We start from the raw sequence: 27,903 nt of genomic DNA, 5'->3' as shown, positions 1-27,903 counted from the left end.
TGTTGTCAGACTGGTAAATAAGCTTTCTTTGTTTGATTCCCTTTCTGTTATGAAAGAGAAAAACTGAAAACAAACAAATTAAAACAATCTTCCCACTGTAGATAACACTGAAGGCTAGCTCCCACTGCTAGCCAATGATGGGGAATATAAAAAGTAAACAAATCCCCCATTGGGAAAAAGAGCAGCACACGAGAAGCATTTCTGACTCAGTGTCCCAAAAGACCCCATGAGCACAATCCAGCTGGCTGTGCTGAAGGAGGTATCAAAGTGCAATAATGTTTGTGGCTCTGTATCAGCCTCCTTCCAATGTGTCCCACCACAGTGCTGAGCTCCAAGGGCACGTGCAAACTCGCACACGGCCACAAACCCAGCCAAGAAGAAAACCTTCCAAGGAAGGAACACTCCTGCACTATGTGTCAGTGCAGCTATTCCAGCTGAGCTTCTGCATACAAATCTACTGCAAATAATGGAGTTTTCTGATCTTTTGCCATCTTCTATGAATTACTATTGTCTTACTCCAGTGTTTACTGTAAGTCTTTGAGTGCTATCAAGCACAAGATTCTGAAAGTCTTTTGTCTGCAAGAAGCAATGTCACTATTATCCTGCAACATATAATTTTACTTATGGTTCAATCAAATTCACCAGCTTGGAGAAAAGCCATTATTAAAATCAAGGCTTCTAATATGAAAATATGTAACACAATGCCTAAAATCCATCAGCTTCATATTAGAGAATGTACATTGAAATCACTGGTTTATTGTTTACCATTCAGGCAATGAGTAAACCAGGTCTAAAGATTGAGCCCTTACAGCAGATGTATTACTGAGGTTAAAATCTTTGTTTAAATTGCAGCCCTCATAGAAAAGCAGTACACACAGAGCATCTTCCAAGCAGCTGCTGAATCCAGATCTATTCACTGATACCAACTTTCATAAAAATGATAACAGAAGTGAATAAATAGAAATCTTGCCCTTGGCTTTATGTTCATTTTTCCTCTATAATAAACATCTGACTCTGTAATGCTTTTTTGATATGTCTAAAGAAAAGATTCATACTGAACTCGGTGGATAAGTGGATAAGTCTTCACTGAGCTGTCCTGTGACAGAAGACCACTGACAAGCTCATTGATAACAACTCTGCCTTCTACAGGTCTGTCAGCCCTGACCTGTATCAAATTTCCAATCTGCAGTGCAAACTGTGGTAGCAAAAGTAATAGAAGCCTGAGGGAATTCATACAGACTGAGAGAAAAGTCGTGGAGTATCTTCTTTTTATCTGCTTTACCCTAAGAAGCCGGAGGCTGGGAGACCTGGCATTGCCTCTCCCAAACAGGAGCCTGAAGGACAGAGAAAGAACCACCCTTCCCTAAGAACCCTTGCCCAGAGCATGCTGTCCAGCACAGACATAGGACTGAGGAAAAGTGTTAGTCATGCAGCTAAGAGGTAACTTCAAGTACAAATATAAGCAGGCAGAGGAAGAAACTTCCCACCAAAAGCTAAGGAATAGCTGCATGGAGCTAGAAGAAAGGGCATGACAGAGCATCCTGCAGCCAGTCACACAACACAGCTCCCAAACCAGCTGCAATTTCAGACTGAACTGCCTCCAACAAAGCACTCAAACTGGAAACTGAGTGTGGATTCTCCAACTCAATCATATTTTAAGTGTTTTTTACCTTAGGAGCCACATATATAGAAGGCTAATAAAAATCATTAAAAAGACATCATCCAAAATGCAAAGAAAAAGACTGCTTATACTTTCATTTTGAAGAGACATCCAATATCAGATTTAGATCCCTACAGTAATGTCACATAAGCTCTTCTAAACAAACTCACCACAAGGAGCAAGTGATGCTATTAGCCTGCTTTGCTTTAAATGGCTCTCATGGTCAGTATATGCACTATGAAATATTTAGGAATCTGAAACAAAGTCTTCCCAGTCTCTTTCTCTTCTTAAGAGATCAATTATCATTATAAAATAAAGCACTGCCTTTGAGAAGGCCAGAAATGCAAGCTTTAGTTGGTTGTCTCACAAGTCTTTACCACTGTAAGAGAAGCACATTATCATCTAAGAAGGTAAACACACATTGTTTCACGTCTTCAGTAGGGTTTTCTAAAAGCAGGGGGTTTCCTATCTTGTCTCATTACCTTCCCTATGTTTTCAAAATAAAGGAGCTTGAAAAGCAGCCTCTGAGTTGTTATCCATCTGCAAGAAATGTGTACATCAACCCTGAATTTATCTATGTTCATAATCTAGGCTTTTTTTTTTTTTTTTTTTTTTTTTAATATCAGTCTGTTTACAGTTACCTCTGATTAAAACTAATTAGGATTAAAATTTAATTAGGAATACTGGAAAGCCACAGGTGTGGCATACAGAAATCCCATTAATAGCACCTCAGGTACAAGGGTTATCTGCCTTGCATTAACAAGATAGATGGTGTAATTTTCTTAGTGTTATGCACCTATATACAAAGTATAAATGAGATACACCACAAGTTCTGCAAATGTCTCTACTAACTTCAACTGCTGCTGAAAATATACTCCCAATTAACATGGAAATGTCTGAAAAAGTAACTATTATAATGACAAATATGTCTTTTCTTAACCAAGAAGGAAGTACGTTGCCAAAAAGCAAAAAAGTAGGGTTTTAAAAAGCTGAGGGGGTAGGAAAATGAGAATAGACAGACACAATAATTAAGCATAGGGTGGTTCCTCTGATGCCTCATTATAAGATATGCCTTTCATTAAGTGTAATGGAACTTAATGGATCATTTGCAATGGAAAAACATTAACATGGCACTCAAACAAAGTATCCCTTTATTAGCAGCATTGCACACATACTTTCAAATGAGAAATTGCCATAAGGATAAATCCACTCTATTAATCACTGAATACAGGATGCAAATAAAGAAGGGATATGCAATGTGTGAAATGCATTAGAAATTCTTAATCCAACGAAATATTAATAAAATTAAAAATGTTAACTATTTTGATGAACAAAATTAAGTATTTAATGTGAGCAGAGCTGTGTTTGTAAAAGTCATATTAGCAACTGTGAAACAGAAAATTCATTTTGAGTATTAGTGGAAACATCACACTTTGCCCCTGCCTTTACAATACTATCATAGTCCAGACTAAACCAGTTTCCTGTTCAATAGCCTTTTGAGTACACTGCAAAAGGTAACAAATTACATATTTTTGTAACCATAATAAAAAATTTATTTTATCTGGAATACAATAATTGTCCCACTGAATCAGACCAATCACCCATCTAACTCAGCATTGTGTCTCTTACAGTAGCACCAAGGAATATTAGGTAAAATATTCAGGTAAGTCTGAGTCACAGTCTGAGGTAAATTCCCATTTCATTGACCAGCAGCTACAAAGTTTCAGAATGAAGACATTTAGAAGTTACACTTTTCCTTATTCTCCTCAGTACTAATTTATGGCCTATATGGCTCCATCATTCTTCTAACCTTTCTTTAACCTGCTGGTACTGTCCATTCCCACAAAATTTTGTGCAACTGAATTTTTGGGGCTCTCTATTCACTTTATAAGTCAGTGCCTTAACTATTTTAAATTAATCTATTAGGTTTTTTGAGTTTCCTCTAATTCTAATATTTCAGTATCTCGTAAATAGCAGGTCTTCTTTAGCCTAAACTACATGATAGTGTTCAGGTACAAAAATACCTAAAGTAATATAACAAGAGTTGATGTCTTTGGAAATCTAAGTCAAACTTGATTCTCTGAAACAGTAATATTTTTGGTCTCACATAGTGTTCTTGGCACACTTTCTTTACTGTAGCACACCTTCTCATCTCAGCTAGTATGACTATGCAGAAACAAACCTGTAATCAATATATTTCTCCTTTTCTCTATAAGATGCACGTGCTTACATCAACAGTGAACAGCATACTATGGAAAAACAGTAGGAATATGCTAATTAATATGTTCTTAAAAATGTACTTACAAAGTCAGATTGCTTATCCTTTAGAAAATACGATGACATGTACATTCAGTAAGTGAAAAGTATTATCCACACAATTTTCAATCAGCTTTATTACCACATTCTTTAAACGACACTGCCCCCAATGAATTAAATACAATGTGTATTATCCATTCTGCTGTGGGTGATCCACAGCTAAAGCCAAATGTTGCACAGTGTGATTACAAGGGCAGCACTGAAAAGCTTAGAGAAAACACAGAGGATTTTCTAACACACACACACACACCTGGCACGCAGGTATCTAAATGACAACAGGTGGAAAATGGGGACATGGGAATAGCAGATAGTGTTGAATTCATGGATACAGAAGTTGTAGGATGTTTAAGAAGCCACCTACCAGTGTGATGTCTCGGGAAGCAGCAGCTGCACTCATGTGTAAACTGGGTTGCCTGACAGAACTACTGCAGTCCAAGGCTCGAGCAAACGTGCCAACCGCACTGCAACAGAGGAACAGGAGCAACAGTAAATACACAGAAAATCTCATCTCTTATATCAGACTGTGCCATAGCTATAAAAGTGTCCTTTTACACATGGAAGTCACATAGCGTTAAGATTTCAGATCTTTGCTAACAAAGAACAACATGATAAAGACAAATCACCAAACACTGCAGCAAAAACTCTGACCTTCTGCCCCCAAAAGTAACAACGTGCATATAAGAACAGCAGCTCAGAAACAAAAGATACTCAGAATTCTCATGTACCAACCTCTTAATATATCGATTTTTCAATTAATTTTGAAATCAAAGGTTCTCCACAGTTTGGGCTTTAGAATCAGTACTATTAGTTCTAAAATTATAATGCTATAATAGTGCTTTAAAATTATAATTCGAATTAAAAAGGAGGTTCACCATGTCCCCGTGAGGAAATGAAAAACATTTTATTCACTTCAGTAGTGCATAACTACTACTTCCATTAATGAGGTAAAAAAAGGATATTAGCCTAGTATAAGGTACCCCCAAAATCCTGATGTTGTCACAGCTTTTAAGCAATAATGAAATAAATTGATCTCTCAACCTACTTAATTAAAGCATTGCATTATTGAAACGGACATATTATTCCAAAACTTTACTTCCTTTTCCACTTTTGTTGATGAATTGTACATGGGATCTATTATACTTAGACTGTGCGAAACTTTAAAAATTTCTTGGAGAGCAGCAAGCATTTCTTGGAAGTATATTTATGTATCGTGCACAGTGAAGTAAAAGGATTTGATTGGGCCCAGCATATCATACAGGACATGAGTAAAGATGCAGTGACACAAAAGATTATCAATGAACAGACCAGAAGCTCCTCCAGTACCTGGATTTGTACCATGTTCTTGAGGTGCATTGTATCACATTGCTATCAGAAAAACCCATTTGTTTCAGTAATGACACAAGCTCTCCTAATTTCAAAGATTCAGTTACGTAACAGATGTAACACAATCAATCCTCTGGTGTAGGGACTCCAGCCTCACTCAGCAATTACACCCCACACAAATTACAAGTACAGAATTATACCAGTGGTGAACTTCACTGACACAAATACACATTGCTGTATCCTGCAAATCTGATATTCAACAATAAAATAATGTGCACCAAGACTTAAACTCACTGAAGTTATAAATGAACGTAGAGAAACTGATAATAAAGTATGTTACAACAATTTTATCTTGAATCTCAAAAAATTTATTACTGAATGCACGTTTCAGTACTTGCTGCCACAGTCTTACAAGTTAAGATTCAACAGTAGTGGTTCAGACCTCTGGTATTAACTGCTTTTTTAAAGGCTGTGGAAGAAATAAGTGACACTCAAATGCTTTTCCACCTTTGCTCCCTCTTTGTGGAGATGGCAAATATGAGAAAAGAATACACACACATATTCTACTTTCTTTTTTTTTTAAAGCTTGGCAGTACATAAAACAGTATTTGTCCACAAATCACTCCCAAGAATAAGGCTCTATTATGAACACATCTCCTGATAGTCTGTCAACCCCTTTCAACACATTGGCATTGATAAGGGCTGTAGCTAAGCAGTCTTTCCTGTGATCCTTCTGTCCCTACTGCTCAAACCAGTCAATGTGGAATGACTGCATTTCCCTTCTGCTGCTACCTGCAAGCTAGACAATAATAAAACCAGCATCAAACATAATGTCCTCTACCATCCCCACCCCCTATCCTGTCACCATTGGCACCCCAAATGGTACACTGCCTGCATTTTATTATGTATTATTTGTTTTACAAACAAACTGGGACACAAACTGGGGGTCTGGAGGTGTGAGGTGTGTGAATGTCTGTGGCTCTCTTGAAATCAAACTAACTTCCAGTTCTCCTTTCCATAGAAACTTGTGAAAAACAGTGAATTTCCAATTAGAGTAGAAATTCTAGAGCATCTGGCTGTTGAATAGTAACTAGGTTCAAAATTAAATAGCGATATACAGTGTTTTGTATAATCTAGATATGTAATTCACATCCAAATTCAATATTAATTTTAGAATTCACTAAAATACCTTATTTTTTTAATTTTTCAATAAAAAATACACATATGAGGTACATATTGATGCAAAGGTCAAAATGTGCCTTTGTCATTTTTCCTTGCATTATTTTTTTCTAATTCCACCATTCAATAACTGTTTTAGAAAAGGAACAAAATAAATAACTAACCAATGCCATTTCCAGAAGACACAGTATTGTCTTCACCTACCAAAAATAAAACTCAGTATTAAACCAACACAGGCTAAACAGCCACACCCTAACCACTCATTCTTCTTAACAAACTTTCAATATTAATGTGTTGTTAAGCTTGTAGAATTCAAAGAACAATTGTACATAGTTAACTGAAATTATATTTAATTCGATAGCAACAATAATAAACTGACAACCCAAAAATCTGTGCTCAGCAAGATACTTAGGAATTATTCAAGGTGTAATTAAAATACTTAGACTTCAAACAGAAACCAAAACTCCTCACATTTTCCAAAATAAGCTAAAGCCAAAAGTCACCCAGACAGTGAATTACACAGGTGGCAGAGAGATGGACGAGACAAACAATTGACATTATCAGCAGGGAGATTACTCTCTGCACAGCCTGCATCAGCAAGCAGCTATAGCAGCTTTAAGGGTTAGATCAAATGATCCAATGTTACCTTAATTAGGTTTTCCTTGGTTAAATTATCTTCAAGAGCAGAACCAAGAAGGTTTATAACAGATTGCAGCTGACAACCATACAAACAAAACAAATGGATATAGTCCAGTGCCAAGATCTAAGATTATGGAATAAATAAATGTTCAGCAAAACTCAACAGGCTCCATGTCCAAAAAAGTAAGAGATCCCTGTAGTTGCTATGCCTGTGTGCCCTGCATTTAGGCAAAATTTCAGATGAGATTTTGAACACAGAAAATGTATCACTCCAAATTTCTTATAGCTCAAGTCTAAGACATTAAAGGAAATAATTGTTCAAATTTTTTGCTTAAGCTTAATATTAGTGGTACCCAAAGAAATTAAGAAGCAGCAAACACAAGAGACTGTCCTAACAAGCTTCCAAAGATTTGGTGGCTTGTCAGTCCTAGTTCTGAAGAGAGCTGTTATTTACCAAAGAAAATCTGGAACCACTGCAATTATACATGAGGATAAAAATAGCCTCTGCTTCTCCCAGTAGCAACAGTGGTTTGGCATCAAATCAGATCCAGAAAGTTCCGGATGCAGGCAAGTAACTCCCAATTTTCTTTTACCTTGTATTCTTGAAAATCCAGCTGAAACATACATCCTTCTCAATCTGATGATGTTTATTTCAAAACTGTTCACTTTTTTTACACTTCTTGTCTGTGTCAGTGATACCAGACAAGTACTGGGTATACTCTGGACAAAGGTGCTGGAAGAGAATCACATCTGTGCATACATGAATCTGCAAATCCACAATTCTCTGCAGATACTTGCAAACTAATGAATGAGACCTATGCCTCACCTCCTGAGCTAATATTTTTGAGGAAAACAATGCACATGCAAGCAACAAAACATTAATTTAAAACTGAAAATACACGTGAGATTTTTACTACTCAATTTTGCAAAATCTGATCTGCAGAATATATTCAAATAAAATGATGCTGTTACAAAATATGTTTTCTTTCCATGTCTAAGCAACTGTCTGTACAGTGCTATGCTTCATTATTATCACTTCAGGTATTTACAGCACAAAGTGAGATGGCATGATAAACATGAAAAGTCACCTGCCACTATTCTTCTGCTGAAAGACTCTCAGAGTAAAGTTGGCATGATATACAAATGTATGATACGACCAACCTTCACTTTCATAGCTATATGAATAGAAATGAAGCATATGTGAAATCTTTCTTATTCAACAGAAATAGAATCCGATAGATAAAAGTAGTTTAATTCACAGGATGTTATTTAAGGCATCATCTGCATGCCATCCTGCAATTTCACAGTCACAGGGGAGGAGATGTATAGCCCCCTAAAATCAGGTCCATGAAAACTCTGCTACCGAAATTTATTCTTTGTACTGCAATAGATCAAAGTTCATTAAAAAGATACAAAAAGAAATTCAGCTCCAAGTCTGAATTAGTTCTTTTCAAATGAATTGGGTCAAGAATAACAGTAATACAACATGCACAAAGGAATAAACATATACTAGCCAGGCATGACAGGCAGAAACATAGAATTTTTGATATGCCTGGTAAACTTGATGTGAACATATTTTTCCTTTTTACTGCCAAACCACCTGCCAACCATTAGATGCTGTAATTCACCTTCCTAGCAAACATTCAGTTTCATGAGCACAGCATTGGCATCGAGATTTTTCACCATTTTTGCTGCATAATTTTATGTTGCAATTCTGCCATTAAATTTAATTACCTCTTTAATGAACTTCAATTCCTTTTACTTCTCAGCACCTCCAGAGAATCCAGAAGCATTGTAATACTGAAGACTGCAAACCAATGTCTTTAATGTATTTATTTTCATTTATGAGCTTTGGGAATCTGGTCTACTGCCACTGACGACAATTAATTATTTCACAAGAACAGAGGGCTACTTTTTGATCACACCTGTTTTTGCTTATGGTTCTGAGATAATGAGTGCATTATTTTCCCTGTGTAGTGAAAGACACCTTGCCAATTGAAGCTGCATTGTGTTCCCTTCCCCACTGTAAGATAAATTAATGTAACGATCATAGAACATCTCCAAATACACCAACATATTGTGAGCACTTATAACTAACCAACAGAAAATAAATATAATCACTGTCCTAGAGCAAATGAAAAAGTGGGAACCACACAAGAAGGATCAAGCTCTAATTTAACATGACTAACCAGTCATTTTCCATTCCTCTACGATTTCACATTAAAAAAAAAGCAGGTATTCAAATGAAGATAAATATGTCAGATAGAGTATATAAAGCCATTTTAATGTCATAGAAATCAAAGTACAAAATTTTAGGGTAGGCATGCAATGTTTCAAGGCTATTTTAATTACATTTCAAAACTCTGGTTTAGTTGGAAATAAGCTGGGACCACATATGTCTGTAAAACAGCTTCATTTAGAAATATATTCCTTCCAGAAGACTATGTTGGTAATGTAGTTAGATGAAGCAGAATGAAAGAACTATGTTCTTAATGGTTTCACTGAATCATAAGGCACATAAAAGGAACTAGAATGTACCAAAAAGGTATCATGCAATGAATTCTAGACCAAATCAGAAGATAGAAAGAAAATTAAAAAAAAAAAAAAGTTCTTTCTTCAGCTCTCAGCATTTGTCCAGATAAGAGTCTACACCTCCTATTGCATTTGAGACTGGGCAGGATATTTTTTGACTCCGAAAAACCAAAAAAAGTCAGGACTATTATGTTATACAGACAATAGGAATGCTTTTATTTCCTAACACTGTGCAACTTGGGACAGTGCTAGACAAAGAACATAAGATCTGGCAATGAAATGAAGCACTCCTTGTATATTAGAAATGATAAGAGACTGATGACTGGAGAAAACAGTGTGTATCTAAATCAGCTCCAATTAGGAACCGAGTTTCAAAGCCCTTGTCTGCAGTGTTTTTATCTAGTGCATTTTAATCAACAACCACAAGTATCTCATAGCATACTAACTGGGTTCCTGTTAGAAGTAGCTCCACACGCTCATAGACATTTAGTCCACAGGGCTAATTAACTGATTAGTTATGACTAAAAATAAATCTGCTCAAAATGTGCAGTGTGGACACCAGGCCCTCAGCACCAAATGCTGCAATTCCACAAATCCAATTCTACTATTCAGAACTATTTGCTAATGTGGACAGGTCTAGATGGCTGTTGTAGCTTCTCAAACTGTCCTTTGAAGCTGGCAGACACAGAAGAAACATGGCCAATGTATAGGACAGAAGGAAAACTGGTTGAATGCAGTTGTATCTTATTTGAATTTGGTAGAAAATGCTGTTGGACTTGCCATTGCCACAGCACAAACATTACCCAAAAGACAACCCAAACCCAGAATACATTAGTCTGATGCCTCATGCTTCTCCTAACAGATGCTTTTGCTAGTTCAAGCAAGAGTCTTTACCCAAATTATGCTTCAGTAGCAGCAATAAGATACTTTCAAAATTCGTGTGTCGGGCAAGACTACATGGGGAGGCCAAGTTCATTGATCCTTCCATATTTTTCCAGATCTCCACCATTTTTTTTGGCACTGTTAACTCTAATTTCTGCACGGGATAGGCATATTCTTCTAACTTTCTACCCAGGAAATAATTGAATAGTAGGGCTTAGTGAGAGGCCCAGACTGACCAGGCATATAAACCTAGGAAAAAGGCTTCTCATTCCTGAGACAGTAAACAAATCTTGTAAGACTGGGAAAGCTACATGTCCAAGGTAAAAATACAAATATACTTGTAAACAGGCAACACAAATAAAAAGAGCATTTAAACACATAAAAACATGTTGTGTCTAAAAAAACCAAGAAAGTTGCCTGTGTGATTGAAAAAGGTAAAGCATTTAAGGACAAAAAAAAAGGAAAAAATGAGAAGAAATACTCAATTACTTCGACACAGCATCTAAAAAGGATCCATTGGAAATGCTTTTAAAATGTCTAACAAAATAGTGTACACATACTTAAAGAAAATCACACCTGGGAAGGCACTTAGGAAAAAAATTCTTATCATATTTTCAAATTTGCAGAACTAAACATAACCAGAGAAAGATCATTCCAACTGGAAATCCAGCAGGTACAGCCAATGCCTAGTGAATCACAATTAGGCCACAGCAGAGCTGTCTGTAAGCACTGCTCACCACATCATAATACCAGCTCTCCATTGCTACTCAAGCAGCTTTTAATGGTCCTCTATTATGGCCCAGCATAAATCCTGTAACCACACAACACACTGAATGGAAAGCTGCCACCAAATCATCACAGAACCATTTTTCCAGAAATTCATCCAAATCTGTCTCAGAAGGCACTTAATGCATCCTGTGAATATAAAACCAGTTTCTGTCAGTCGAAAAGCAGCTTCCAAAGATGAATGGAGTTCTGTGCAAGAACATCCACAAAGCTGCACCTGAGTAATACCTGATTACAGATGGTCATCCAAGTACCACAAGATCTTGGATAGTTACAATGAATCTGCCATGATCCACTCTAACAGAAACCATCTTTACAGAAATGTATCAACTTTGGAAAAAATGCAGTCTTGGCCAGGGCACAGCATTGCAAAGGGTGTCTTAAATAACAGGAAGAGAGAAGTATATTCTTCTTTATGTATTTAATTATTCTCTGTTACTTCCCAGCAGGCTGCTTACTGCAACACTCCTCTGGGAACATTTTTGGCCCCACAGAATACTACTTCAGCTCCCCAGAGTGGCTGAGAAATAGCAAGTAGAGGAATCTTAAAGCAATGAATGAACTCTTCCAAATTGAGTCTTTTTGCCAGATGTGTCTTTAGGGCACACCATAATAATCTGACCATACTTCTCCAGATATTATACTGCTGGTGAAAAAGTAGTTCAGATACCTGGTTTCTATGGAACATCTACCAGACTCTGTGACTCTCTGAACCCCTTTTAACACCTTTAATGCTCCACCTTGCTCAAAAATTCAACAAGGGCAGGTTAAAAAAAAAAAAAAAGATGTTTTAGTACTTTATAGAAAGGATACAACATTCCAAGTGGGAGAGTAAGGAAAAACCAAGTGGATCAGCAGCTGAACTGTAAATGAGCAAATCAGCATCCCATATGACCATACGCATAAGAACGAAAATATAGAGCAACATTTTTCTTTTTTCCTTCCTGAAATCTTTTGTTCAAAAGGAAGAAAGAAAAAAATCCCAAAAACTAGAAACCATGTAAAAGGATTATTTGCCTAAGAAGATTTTTATAACCTGCTTGCAGAGTGTAATCTCAAAATACAGGAAATAGATTTATTCAGGATAAAACCCATATGTGAACCGTGTTTTCTGTTATCATTAGAACAGTATCTTTCTAAGTTTGAATTAGCAGAAAGGCAAAACCTGATGTATCCTATGAATGCAGAATTGTTCTTCAGTAAAAAACCTACAAATTTTTAAGAGGTTTTTTTTAAAGTAAAGAAATAATTTCTAAAGGTATTTATTAATTCAAAGCACTTTGATGTCTTCATAAATCTGCATAATCGTGTTAATTTATAAAATTGAACTGACTTGATTTTTTTCATTAATGAAATACATGACTTCAAAACTTCATTTCAATATTCATCCAGAATAATTGCACTGTATATTATTCAGCTTACATGCATACGTGGCAAGTTCTGCACCCATTTCATTTGTTAACATTTCCTTTATTTCTACACTTAACTTGTATTTTACACCATGAAATTCCAAGTATTCTAAAACACAAGACTGAATTATTATTAGCACTGAAATAATTTACTCTAAGGGGAAAGCAAACCAACATCTACATTCCAAGTATCAAATTCTACTATAACCTGAAATACAGGGAGTTTAGCATTATTCCAAAACTCACTTTCTTTTTCACTCTCCTGTATTGGTAGCTTCCATAAATACACAAAGGGTCATGGTCTGATTTTCTCTTTTAGCTAACTGTGGGAAAGAGAAGGGCTCACAAAATGGAAAACAGGTTGAGTAACACGATATAGGGGAATAAATAGTCAGTAGAAAAAGGAAAAGGATTTTTTTATGAGAGGATTTTAATCTTACCGTGCTACAACTAAAAACTGGTCAATCTGACGGTCAGTAAGGGGACTATCTGGATCCCATACTTTTACTTCCAGCTTTGCCTGTTCTCTGTCATCTAATTCTCCTGTCAAAAGGTAGATGGGACAAAACACTTATTACTCACAATGTTTTCCTTTGTGTAGTTTTTGCACTATGTTTAAAAGAGACATTGTATGTTTTTAAACATATACATATACACACACACACGGAGTACTTAAAAAACATCAGCAGTTATCCAGTTAAATTCCATAATGCAGCATCACCAAAATAAATACCTTCCCTTAACAGCAGCATTTCAATTTAAGGAGACATTCTTAGGAGGTGAAATATCAATGAACCTTAATAAAATGTTATTATAAAGTTGAAGCCATAACCTAAGTAACCAGTGGCTTCTTTAAATTGCTTGTCTAGTATATCGAAGTTATTGCTTCACTTAAGCCATATTAAAATTAATTTTACACTTAACCAGCTCTATCAATTAAATTCTATCCAATTTGCATTCTATGCCCCGAAAAAATAAATCATTATGCAAAAATGCTGTCTACTGTATTTAAGCATTTTTTTACCTCTTAGCCACTACATTATCTCTATTGTTAATATAAATCATACTATTAAAATTGCTGTATACATTGACTAGTTCTATCCTCTAATATACTAATATATAAACCTGCACCACAAGAAAGTTACTATATACTACATCATCATTTCCCAACTTCATTTATGTGAACAGAAAAATTTGTGTATATGCACATGGCTGAAACAATGGGGGTGGCTTCCAAAATTTATTTTGCCCTATATTAATTGTTACAAGAGTATGGCATTTGTACTGAATGGAAGAACAGTGAAGTGTGAATTTGATACAAGGATTCACATTCATAAGAAAGACTTGATCTTGTCTTGCCTACTACACCAATAACTTCTCCTATAAAATAAGAACCATTTCTTAGAGGCTGACAGAGGAAGCACCACATATGCCACCAGTATGAGGAGATTTACCTGTGGGGTGCAGCCAACACATCTATGGCCAGGAGAGATGACACAGTAAAATCAGAATCATTGTTTTAGAATAGGAGTGTGTTCTTCCCTCAGCAAACATGTAAAAACCACTAATGTTTAGCTGGTTGCCAGTACTTGTGTGTGACTTTTACAAGGTACTATAAGAATGAAAACCTGTTGTCAGATACAGCCATTCCAGTCCCTTTGAAAATCTAGGCTGTGTAGGTACCTCTCTGATCACACAGAAAATCAGTTTAGTCTGTGTTATTTCTTATAACTTAATGAAAACAGTCACTCTAAACACACAGAGTATCATCACAACATGAAATAACCTGTACACTTAAGTCTGAAAGCAAACTGCAAACCAAGCACTGGCTCTTCTGAAATCACATCATATATGGTGAGTTCTCTAGCACATTAACTCTGGAAAGAAATTAAAATGTGGTATATATTTATCCCTAGCAAACACACAAGTTAGAACTGCACCAGGCTGTCTGGCTAATGTTTCAGGAACAAATTTCACTGTCGCAGTCTCAGAAAAACACAGTAAATTACTTTCTTCCAATACACAGGCAATAAAGCATTGGCTGCCTAACGGGACTTCAGCTTCTGTTCAAGCTAATTCACATCCAGTACTGAAGACAAACTGTTAATTTCTGGCATCTTGGAAAGGATTTTAGGTTTATAAATTTATTCTATCAATTGCACACCTGTCAATACATTCATTTGTTCCATCTGTGACAGACACATTGTGGGTGATGTTCCACATTTTATAAATATTCTCTGAGCACTTCATTTCAATCTGTTAATATATAGTTTTTAAATACCTTTAATGTTAGTTAACCATTTCAGGACATCATAGTCTAGAGATCAAACCTTACTTAGGTAGATTATACTTCTCACAAAGAGAAAACATCATACAAACACAGCGCCAGTATTCAATCAAAACATGTCACTCTTCTGAATCAAGTTTGCAAAAAGAATAAAACAATTGCAATACTACAGTTCTTACTTCAATTAGAAGAAATTAAACAATTGCTACTATAAGGTGTCGTAACCCTGATAAAGGTGAATCTGAAATATTGCCAAACAGCATTCTGTAATAGCAGTGGACATAAGCAGGATACAAGCAGTGGAATATCTATACCAAAATAATCTAAACACATATAATTATTGCAATATTAAATATAATTTCAACAATGGTAGACAGAGGTTTCCAGAAAATAGATGGAGTCTGCCAAGCTGCAGCTCAAATAGCTACTTAATTCCTGATTTTCCACTTACATGGCAGGATATTATCACTTAAAGAGGAAAAGTAACCTAAACAGACCAAACCATGGAGGCAGTCAAGCAGTGCTGTAGAAACCTTAGAAAAGTTAATTTCAGGAATAAGTATTTTGTTAACTTTCCTTGCCTATGCTGAAAGCATCAGTATGGGAGGATCACATAAGATAAACAGGTCTTCCAAAATAATGATTATCAACCCTCTGTGTTTCACTTGAGCTGTCGATCCTTAGCTGATCATGTCTGTACCACATCCTATAGGATTTTTAACACAGCAAACCACTTTAGGATGCAATTTCCCTGTTAGCACATCAACGTTTATCTTCTACATTGCTGAATTTGACACCAAAGTATAAGACATTCAAACCGAGCAGATGAAAAAGTTGTCATCGTATTAATTCATTATATTGCAAAATCCAGCTCACAGAGGAATGGGGGAGTTTTACTTTCAACCGTTTTCAGTGCATTTGAGAAGTTCAGTTTTAAAAATGTCACCTTTCCTTACCACCAGCAGCATAACCATTACAGCTTCCGAGAAGTGCTAGGCAATTTTTTTTAAAAAACTGATAAAACATACCAGTACATCCAACTTATTCTAATCATTGCTTATAATTTCATTATAGTCAGTCTAATCCTGGTGAGTAATTTTATGTGAAAACGTTAGTAGATGGTCAGAAATACATGTGGTTTACTCTTCATCAATCACTCAATTCCTTATTTCTCATAGCTGTCTTCTAGTAAAAAGAAGGTCTTTTTAAAAGGAAGTTTAAAAGTTTTGTATTTCAGTTAGCAATTTTAGACATATGAAAGCATGATGTGCCCCTCTAAAAAAATGGAAGAAAATATTTACAAAAGTAAACCAAATATATTTAAAATGAGGTACAAGAAATTAAACATTTACTTAGTCTTTTAGATTTCATTTCCTGCAGATAAATACCCCAAAGATAACTAGTACATCAGATACAGCATGATTCTAAGTTCTTCTTGTATCCAACTAAAAGAAAATAACTTTCAATATAAACTATAAACAGCTTCTTAAAATGAAATTATTTGAATATAATAAATATATAACAATACTGCAATATAATATACTACTAAGAAACTGAAATATTAATCTATAAGTTAGGTTTTATTTAGAAAATGGTTGTCAATGAAACAATACAAATTCAACTTTTAGTGACAAACAGTTGATGAGGTATCTGATTTTAAAGACGCTTCTGATGCAAAGTCTTATTTTTGTATTTTGTACAATTTGGCCTATTTTTCAAGAAACCTTTCTATTCTCCTTCTCAAAAAGTAATTCAGCTGTCAATTCAATCCCAACATGCAAACTAAACACCTGCAGTGCTCAGCTTTCTGAACGAATCCAGTTTCAAGATATGCAAAACAGAGGTGCCAGCTGCTGGATCCTTAATTCCATGGGACAGAAAATCTGTAGCTGTGGGGTTTCAGCCACAGTAAGGCAGAACTGGACGCCAGACCAAGAGTTTCAACCACCCAGTAAGCAAATTCACTTATTCATACAACTCCCTGAAATCAGCCAGTTGTGATGTGTGTGTCAATTCCTCAGACTCACCAGACACCTAAGCAGATAAATGTGAAGGCATTTGTAAAGGCTCATATTCTTAATGCTTAGCACATTTATAAGAAGTCAATTCAGTGTCTTCATCTCTGTGTTTTAGTTTTGTATTTGTAGAACAGGAATCTCTCTTAGCTAACATTGCAAGGATGTGGAACAGAGGAACTTGTTGGTCCTTATCTTCCCTTAGACGAGTTCAGCATGCAACACAATGAAATTTCTTTCACTGAAATATGGATTTAGCAGATAAAACATTTAGCACGTTATTGCTAGAACTCTTTGGGGAATACTACCTGCAGGTAATCCTAAATGGTTTTTTGAACATAGTTTCATGCGCTGTTTGTGTGCCATCACTGTAAAAATAGGCAACTAACCAGTGAAAATGAAGTTTCAGTTCACAAACTATATTCTCATGCTGCTATTTAGACAATCTGCAAACATTTTCCCTAATTTGCCAAGGAGAAAAATAGAATCATGTTGAATTTTCTTGTACTGTATATGAATAAAGTTCCAGACACTAAGGCTGTCTGTCTAATGTAAAATCTGAGCTTTCTCCTTGGATGAAAAGTACATTAGCTCCTCAATAAAACAGTCAGCATATTCATCCTGCATAAAATTCTTATTACTCTTTTTTTTCATCATTTACAATTCTCACAGGTACAGATATTAAAAAAAACATAACAAAAGTTCAAAAATTTACACTTATGTCTTCAAAAAATAAAATGGAGTTATGTGAAAATGACTTCTCTGATCAAAATAACATGAGAAAGCTGAGAGGAAAAGTGTAGGCAAAAAATTATTTCTTTACCTTTCAATTTCAAGACAATCTCCCCTCTGCCATAGCTTGCCTGACAGAGGTATATTCATATAAGGAGTTATATGTTTACACAAATCTAATAGTAAAAATTTATGAATGTAAGGACTAGAAATGAAAACTAGGCTATATATAGAGACTATAAATGAAATATATCATATGATAAAGGCCTGTTATTTGTCTACAAGCATTTAAGCTGCTATTGGGCATTTTTACTGCCTATAAAACAAGCATAGTCCAATCGCCACTTATCTTCTAGAGCTTGAATTTATAAAAATCATTTAATCATTTTGTACTTGAAAAATCCATTTTGAAACAGAACTGCCTCCTATGACCTGAATGTTCTCTCAGTGTTCAGCTTTACAGTATTTATAATTTAATCACTGATCATCAAAAGACAAGTGCTCACAAAATGTTCAGAGCTTTAATACATCATGTTCTAAATTCCTAGAAATTAACAGAAAGAATTACACTTGAGCTCAGAACAAACTGAACTGCAACCACACATTCATGACCAACTTCTACATAATGCTGCATCGAGGATGGCTGGCTTATGGAAATGCCCAGTGCTGGAAGGAAGGAACAAATTAGGCTGCCTTGTTCTCAAAACTGTTTTCAGTTTTTCTGAAATTCCTGAAATAACCCATGAAGCAATAGGGTTTTCAGGAAAGCATGGTGAAAAAGATTCTGATTGTAAATAAAATAACAGTACTGTACTATCTATGAATATTATTAGTATTAAAAATATTTGCTTTTGAAAAAGGGATACTACAATGCAGAGACATTGTATTCTCAAAAAAAAAACAAAACAAAAAACCCCACAAAAGCCAAACCAAACAAACACACAAACCAAACAAAGAAAGAAAAAACACACTAAAACCAAACCTTGACTAAATTAAAATTAAATCTGTGGTCTTGCAGTTTTTGGTTGTGTTGTTTTTTTAAAAAACCCTAAGGTTAAAAATATGCAAATTCCATTACTTAAGCCTTCTAAAGAGAAATAAGACTTTTTGTGTGAATAATGTAAACAAAACCATTTAGAAAAGAACTTTTTGTTTAGGATGAAATGTATTTTGACTTTTTCAAATGTAAAAAAACACATTTCATCTGCATCTGCTATTTGTTTTTCATCTTCTACAGAATAAACTTAGAAGAAAAATCAAACTTGCAGTAAAACAGCAGAGAAACAAAAATCTGAACTTACAATGAGTCCTTTTAGGTGAAGTTACTGAGGCAGAAAATACCAGCAAAGTCAATTAAACACCAAGACGTTGCTGCTTGAAAAGTGACTGGAGTGCTCATGGGGATAATAAGCACATACACAGCACACAATAAATAACTGTACCCTTCATAAGGCTGACTACCTGACAGAAGTCATTTGGTATTTGAACAATCTCAGCCAAGGCTCTACAGCTATTATTAGCAACAAAATCTTTCTGACAGCAATCATGCACAACCTGCCACACCAGCTATGCAGCACAGACCATTCCTGCTGCACTGCAACCAGAGGGCCACTTGAACCATTTCCCTCAAGCTGTAGAAAAATAAGAGGTTCGTAACAAACAGAACACATTAGTTCTGTTAATAACAGAAGTCGAAGTCTCCTCAAGGAGCTAAAGACAGCAGGGTATCGTGGCTCTTTTTTTACAATGTCCAAAAATTCGACCGACTTCAAGCATAAATCCAACTTGGGAAAGGCAGACATGCTTTCACAGTTCGGGGCAGCCAATGAACAAGAAATCAAACAATAACAGCAAAAACCCACTCCAACTATACCCAAGCAGGACTCACCTGAGAGTTAAGCAGAACTCACACAACTCACCTCTGTTGAACAGCTTTTATAAAGTCTAATTGATAAACAGCACAATTTCCAACTCTACCTATCTTATCCTCCACTGTTAACATCGAAGTTGTGAATGATCTGAGAATTGAAGCTCAGAAATTTCCATGACCACAGTTGGTGTGTTTGATCAAAATTATGCATGCACTTAACACCTCAACAATCTGGACCAGAAGTCAACAAGTATTTTTAAATAAGATCACTGAAAACACTTCATAAAACACTATGGTTTATAATGCAAAGCTTCAAATACCTAATTCAGCTTCTGTAGTACATGTGGCCACAGCCCTAAACTACAGATTTTCCTTGCAAATGCTTGATTCGGCAGAAGCAAAGTATTTCCTGAAAAAAGGCATCGAGATGCCATTTACATGTGTTTTGTTTAATTTCCAGTAAAACTGATAAAATTCTATAAACATGCTTTTAACTGCCCAGCACATAAATCAATAACTCAGCTCCCTAGAAACGAGATTAGCAAAAGTGATGTAAAGGATATTAACATCCTTCCTATTAAAATTTCATATGAACAACATTGTAAAGTGTATTTCTCTGTTTGTGATAATCAAGCATTTGACAGTTAATTATGCAAAATTTACTGTATGAGTTTAATAACAAAGTCTTCAAATCTGACAAGGGACTACAATGTTTAAATTGGCTAACCCTCAAGAAACAGCTCCTACTTTTAGAAGGTATTGTAAAAAAATTCATGCTAACTCAAAGTCAAAGATGCAATCAACAGAAATCCCATTTAAGAACAAAATATATTTGAGCATATATAACCAGGAATTTTATTATTTGTTGAGATTCATCTCATCAAAATATCTGATCTAGTTTAGATATCCGTTTTCAGCTGAGATGAATTAAGTCTCAGCAACATCTTTCTATTCTGACCATAAAAGCGAGTCTTACTGGGTTAGCACCATCACACCTGTTATATCTGGTGTTCTATTGATGCTTCCACAAATAAAACAGATTTAGGAGTTTCTATCTTTTGTTCCATGCATTCCTTCTGAAAAATGTATTGAAAAAAAAAGCCATCTTCTTATAGTTGAACCAAGATTCTAACCAATATTTTGAAGTTATCATTTATTTTGCTGCTGATTTACCAGATTTTCTGTCAGATATAAAAATTCAGTTCAGCGTTTCACACTGAACTTGGTGAAATCAACTTCTACAAGGTTCCAAGGCATCTAGAAGCAAGCCTAAGTCAGGCATAACCATCTCCTTTCATACTTGCCCCTATTTTTTATTTCCGACTTTGAACTTTGTTTTCTGCTCTCTGGATCCCATAAAGTCATCTTGAACTGACAAGGAACCTGGCTTTTGACACTGACTGTGAATTCTCAAAATGCTGTATGTAGAACAAGGGAGGTATGCACTAGTTCCTCAACCCCATCCAAAAATAACTTCATGGTTGACAGTTTTTTCCACAAAAACCTTTCCTTCACATAGTGCTGATGGAAGAGCCTAAAGGTACTGCTGTTGTCACCTTCTGTGGATGCACAAGAAAAGCAGCTCTTCCTTTGATCATACCTAAGGAACTGGGTTTACTCTAATTCCACTTATTTATTCTTGTAATGGCATTTTGTTTCACTCACAAAGGAAACACTAACTTGGCCTCAAAATTATCACACCTCATGATTTTTTAAAGCCAGTTAAATACAGAAGGTTAGACAGATAAAATTTGTTAAACACTTAACTCAGGAAAAAAGGCTATATTTTATTAATTTTATTTTCTAAGAACTACTTACTGTATTAATGTGTGCAATTAATACCCAGCAACTCTCAAAAAAGTGATCACTTAACAGAAACGACAGACCATATTTTCTGGAAATCAATAGAACACAAAGACACAATATTTGTTTATCCTGTCAGATATTTCTCACAGACACACATTATCTGTCTTCAGAGTATCTGGCTGTCCAATTTTTAACTGAAATATTTGAATACAGAACCTTCTAAAAATATTTCATATCAACGGTTTTCAAAAAGGACTGATTATTATCTTCTCACAACAGAATTAAATTATTGCAACTACATCAACACTAACAGAAATAGTCCAGCACACAGACTGCTGGATCAGATGCATCATTCAAATTACTGCTGCAGGTCTCTGGCTGTATTAGTGACTCTCAAAATCAGCAGTGGTTCACATAATAAATGGGAGAAATATGTACCACGAAGTAACAGAACAGATCCCTCCTCATGAGATTACAGTTGAGTTTCACTATTCTCAAGTATATTTTTCATCAGTTAAATAAAAACCAAAATATTTAGTTATATGAGAAGCATTTATAGAATCAGAAAATACAATACACCAAGTCTAAGCAATCCTGAACTTTCATAATATTAGAAATCCAAACAGATTGCAAATTAGTTTCTCATCTGACTCTTTACTTGTAATCATGTTTAAACTTAAAATTCTGTAATTCCAATATTCCTAAACGTTATAAGGCTTGAACTCTGAGTTTAATAGTTTCCTTTTGGTATGTCTGATTTATTAAAAACAACACACTCTTACAATGAGTTTCAGTAAAAAAAAAATCACAAAAACAGTGAAGGCTTTAGAAACCACTCTTAAAGGAATTAATTTATTCTTTTTCGAAACAGAAAAATTTTAGAAACTTTGAATAGTTTCTCTGTCATCCATAATTTGCAGCATAAATTTGTCCAACTGCTTCCCTTCTTCCTATTAAGTCCTCAATTAATTGAACTGCATTTATTCTAAAATGCCTTGGCTTCAAAAATGAAAACAGCTGCACAGCAGGTGCTATTTCTAGGCACTCACTGAGTATTTTCAGGTGTGCAAGAGGGACTCCAGCTTTTAGTTTACAATTTTATTTACTAGAAGAAAAAAAGCTTTGAACAGAACGTCTTTCCTACAGGCTGCTTCTTCCTCCATTTCAGACACTCTAATTCCTCTTCTGAATGTCTTAGCAGGGGGTGCTCTTCTTCCTTGCCCACTCCTCACTCTTTGTATTTCTTTAAATGGCCAGAGAGAATCCAAATGTGTCAGATCCCTGCTCCATAAAGAATTCCCTAAGGTCTCCTTTCAAACCCAGATGTAAGAGATAAGCAGCACGGGGCTGGGAGCAGGACTGCAGCTGCGAGGGGACCATTAGCATGTGAGTGTAAGATCATCCCTCCAGGCTATGAAAACAGCACCTGGCAGACATCAGGCATTGGACACTATTAGGACTCCAAATAAACCTTTAAACCCAATCACTCCACACCATACTGACAATGCCTTGCTGCTTGTCCCCTTCCACTCTGAAACTGAAAACTCATTTCCCAAATCAACGCTAACCCTTCCAGCATCCATCATCCCATGTCCCTCTCTGCCATGCCTCCAGTCAAGTGTGGCTCTACCTGACTTGCTCTGCACTCAGAGTCCTCAGAGAGGGCAGGAGGAGCAGAGCCCATGAGCCCCAAGGAGCTCAGTCACCATTCCTACAGACACTTGCCCTGCTCAGACACAACCCTGTGCACAGCGCTGCTGGGCACTGCTGCCGCGGGGATGCTGCCAGGGTGACACAAGAACACACTGCTGGCCAACCTCCAGATGTTGGATCCAGATGTTGGATCCATCCCCCCGCAGGGCCCTTCCCGCAAAGCTGTTCCTGTCAGCCCCCTCATTCCCAAATAAATTTCATGTACTTAAGAAAGATATGAGCAAGGGTAGAAAAAAATTAGAAACAGAAAACTGTCCTTGTCATTGAGGCACATTACTAGAGGCAGGGTTAATATTTTTCTTGCCACTTTTCTTTTGTCCACCTATTTGCTACAACATTGTCCAAATTTCAGAGGGCATTTAATGACTAGTCTTCTCAGACCATCAATAGAGTTCAAAAGGCCTAAAAACTACCAGAGTCCAAGACCTTGACAATGTGATCTATTCTAACAGGAAGCAAATAAGAAAAATTCAAATTAATTGTTGGAAGAGAAATCAAATTAATTTTCTGCATTTATGATGACTGGACAGAAGTGGAGAGGTTCACATGCATTATGAGAGACCTAAAAGATACACCATAAAATGATGTATCTAAAGGAGAGCTTAGAGAACAATTATACACTATAAACAGCAACAGCTACTTGAGTTTGGACAAGAATCCTCTCCAGATTTCTACAGGATCTCAGGAATACAACAGCCACTAATCGAGATACATGAGCTCAAACCAAGTTATGTTATACCTAGGGTGTGAAGGAGGCAATGTGAGCTAAAGAAAAAATGTGGGCAATTAGCATAGTCAAGGCTCACAGCTGTGCTAGCCAAATTAATCAGAATTGCAACCAAGACACAGTGGTCAACATTTAATAAAGAAAAATCCTCAAGTGCTGAAAAAGTATCATAGAGGTTCATAAGGAAGATCAAGGTGACAGCCCACTGGATTTCTAATAGGTTTTAAAACAAATTTTAAGAAAACTAAGAAGCCCCAAGTGACAAGATCTACTGCAGGGATAAACAGCTGTGTGATTCAGCATGGTCCTTCCTACACTGCTGGGCTGCTTTTTTGAAAATGCTGATTTCAACACTCAAACATCTTACACTGCCTAGCACCACACTGTTCTATCAGATCTTGGTACACAAAATCAAATGCAACATGAGAAAATTAATTTTGATAAAGTACTTTAAAAAAATAATTGGAACTTACATAGCATGCCCAGAATGCAGCCATGATAAATTTTTTTGTTAGATATATTTAGAAAATATCCTTTGCTTCAGAAGTTTTAATAGAGCCTTGACAGACAGAAAAACAATTATTGACCTTTTCTGACTTGGTTAAGGCCTTTCCACTTGATTCACAACAGGATGAATGAATGGAAGTCAGCATTACTTAAGAAATTACTGATTTAGCAAATGATACTACCGTAAACAATCGGCTTCCTTATTTGCAACATGACTTCAATTGCATTTGTTTAGCTAAGCTGTCATGAATTCTTTTTTTGTGCAAATGTATTTAAATTGCGTGACAGCTGCAGTTAGGCCTATGATGGCATGCATGAGGCAGAAAGAGCAGTGCAGGCATGTGACAGGAAAAACAATGTATTAGATGAACTCCTACAGAGCAAAAATTTTCCCGTTTCTCCCACTCTTAAGCATTATCCTACTTCATCAACTATATCCCTAATGCCATGCTAGCACTTTTCTCTCTCATTCTCTGCTTTTTTAGCCAACCATGTAAAACAACCTGCCATTGCATCAGTTGTTCCACTGCATAAGACACACTGATTGAAATGCCAGAATTTAAAAACATTTGGATTTTAAAGCTGTGAGACAAGTACGAATCAATGTTATATAAAAGTCTACCAAGAATCTAAAGTAGTTTGCCTGGGTGCAATCTTCCTGTACACAAAACATGACTAAATAAAATCTGTTAGTTAAAGGTGATAATTTGATCATATTCAGAACAATTTATAAAAGTACGCCTTGTAACCAAGTACAATAATAATGACTTGCCTAAACCAACACTGTACAGGGTTTTGTTCTTGCTTGTTTAGGGTTTTAGCTTTGTTTATTGAAGTTACTAGTCACAGATTTTAAAAAGTTGTTGATCAAATACTGTAGGTGAGTGCACCACACAGCAGCTTCTGGCCATTACCTGCATAGAACCAGATTCCTTGCTCCTGTACTGTGGAGTAGGGATGTTCCACAGAAACAAGATCCTCCTTGCCCAAATTCATGCTCTTGATTCTCAGAGATAAACCCTTTTATTCTTGCTTTGCACAGAGAAGAATGTTGCCCCATGCTGGAAACAGATGTGAAAACAAGCTGCTACATCCACAGAATAAGCCACTGGAGAAAGTGTTGTTAAAACAAAGAAAGGACATTCTTCAGTATCCTGCTAGCCAGAATTTGAGTCAATGCTGTAGAAGAATCTCCCCTCTTCCAGCATATCTTAACTAAAAAGACTCTAAAAATCTTCAAACTAGATTGCAGACAGACTGTAACACTTGGCACGGGGGGGGACGAAAGACTTCACACAAACACAAGATCATTCAAATCTGACAACTTTTACTCCCAAGTTTTACTCCCAAGAATGGTGACAACAAAAGTCGGAAGAGACTGCAGAAAGAAATCTGCTCTGGTCTTTCTCCAAAGTTACAGTCTTCACTAAATGTGTGATCTAGGCGATTTAGCTACACCATTACAAACAAAAGTGGCATGGATTTACAAGGCTTATGCATTTTCAACCAAATTTAAACTTTGTTTACATTTGTTTACTGCAATTGTGTAAAGGATTTATGATTCATTGTATCCTAAAGTGGAAAAACAGAAAAGAGTTCAATCTGGAAAACTTTATCATGCATCTTGATTTTAATAAACCTTTCAGTCTTTTGAAAGTAGATGTTCCTTTCGTTTCAAAAATTAAAGAGCAATATAAATTTATCCAATACATCCCTGAGGCACAGAGAAGCAGGTATGCTGCATTATCCCAACTATGACCTAATCACCTGGGTTTGCAGTACATTTTACTCGAGAAATGGCAACAACAAAGCAAGGGAAAAAAAAATTATTCCTACAAAAAACACACATAGTTGTCCAATAAATATAAAATAAACCGAGACAAAAACACCACAGTCTATTCAGATAGAATATAAGTTATCACAGTATGGAGAAAGTGCAAGTAATTTGAATATTTAATCTACCAGAATTCATCAGTGTATTTACAACAAATTAATTTCATACATGTAGAACATTTTTTTACTTTTCAGCCATGTTATGACTGGCCTTCTGAAAGCTAATCTAAACTGTCTTTAGTAATTTGAACTGGATTTATATGCCAGTAACATTGAAAATAAAACAACTGCTGGTGTGTGAATCTTTGATTTGTCTATTTATTTTTTGTTTTGTTTTGGGGATTTTCTTCAAATATGAAATTTGCCTACCAACCACCTCCCAAAAGCTATTCTTCCTTTAGATTTCAGAACAAGTTTCATGTGTGAACAAATTTAGGAATGCTTTTTATTTTATTTTCATTTTATATCATCCAATAATACTATTATTAGATAATATAAAATCTGATTTTTCCGAACTGACGAGAGGTTGCCTAAATTCTCTCTTTTCATTTCAGCTGACGTCTCTACACTTTTAAAGAGTTATACATTAGAGCACAATAATTTGGTGATAGACATCACTAAGCCACTTTTAACATTACAGGCTGAAAAACGTACATAAAGACAAAAATCTTCACAGAATACCACAGTTTCCAAATACAGCCTTTCTAATCTATTAATTTTAAACATTGTTTAGATTTGTTTTCATGAAAGAAAGGGCTTGACAGTAAATGGATTAACTTCCAGGCTGTCAGCTTACATAAAGACACAAAAGCAACAGCTCAATCATCTTTTGTTTTTCCTTAGAGGTCAGAGGGCTATGGAAACATTTAGGAAAAAAAAAATCAGTCCAAACTACCATAATTCAGATATTTTTATCTTCCCAAAACTAAACTCTTTTTTCCACTAGCCACTTGAAATAAGTGCAGATTAATCCAACCCTACTCCTCAAGTGTTTCATGCACCAACAGATCCTTGGTTTGTGAGCAGCTTCGTGCTTCTCAGCTCTGATGGATTATTATTCCCTACTAAAGGCAGCAAGAAAACTGCAACACTTATTGCATTTTGGGGGTTAGTGGGGTGTGAGAAAAAGAAGACAGTAACACACAGTGAAATCCTATCTTCATGATGTATGAGAGAGATTATCTACTCATTTTAACTAAACCAAGGATTTCACTCAAAATGTTAAGCTCCAGAAGAACTTGCTAACTTTAGTTTAAATGAATATAGATTTTAACTTTAGGGAAAAAAAATCAAATAAATAAAATTTGGACAGGAAAAAATTCCTTTATATGTAATACTCACTATTTCATAATTAGCCTCTGTCTTTAGTAATTTAAGTAAAAAGAATTCAGTAGGAAAAGACTTCCTGCCTGGCAGATGACCCTAGCTTGTCCTAAAAACCCTACAGTTCAGCTAGGTACTTGGGAATCAGATCAGTACTTCCCAGTTGCCTCTAACACACATCGAGACAGCCATCCTCACATTAGCCCTCTGGCAAGCTTTCCTCCTGAGCATATGAACATCTACAGGATTATTTTTTCCCTATGGCAGGTAGATTTTACAGTAAGAATAGCAGTGGGTCATAATCTATTCATAAACCTGTTCTGAAACAAGTCTGAATACTTTATAAACAAAGATGAAGTGACTT

The 27,903-nt window shown here is 35.8% G+C and overlaps 1 protein-coding gene across 11 annotated transcripts in view; it reads right to left on the bottom strand.

The window, feature by feature from the left end:
- The window catches only part of MTA3 (metastasis associated 1 family member 3), a 242,813-nt gene that overhangs the window by 158,216 nt on the left and 56,694 nt on the right, over positions 1–27,903 (bottom strand). For all 11 annotated transcript variants that reach the window (XR_015802205.1, XR_015802203.1, XR_015802202.1 and 8 more), the window contains exons 7-8: positions 13,167–13,269; positions 4,338–4,437 (exon numbers count right to left, since the gene is read on the bottom strand). Coding sequence is in view for 7 of the 11 variants with exons in the window: in XM_088161230.1 (XP_088017356.1) it covers positions 4,338–4,437; positions 13,167–13,269 (203 nt within the window). In the remaining 4 variants the exon portion in view is untranslated. The remainder of the gene's footprint in view (positions 1–4,337; positions 4,438–13,166; positions 13,270–27,903) is intronic.

The sequence above is a fragment of the Sturnus vulgaris genome, chromosome 3 (assembly GCF_052056855.1).
Source record: "Sturnus vulgaris isolate bStuVul1 chromosome 3, bStuVul1.hap1, whole genome shotgun sequence".
Lineage (NCBI taxonomy): Eukaryota > Metazoa > Chordata > Aves > Passeriformes > Sturnidae > Sturnus > Sturnus vulgaris.
The sequence above is the reverse complement of the archived record's forward strand: the minus strand, read 5'-3'. Positions and strand labels throughout refer to the sequence as shown.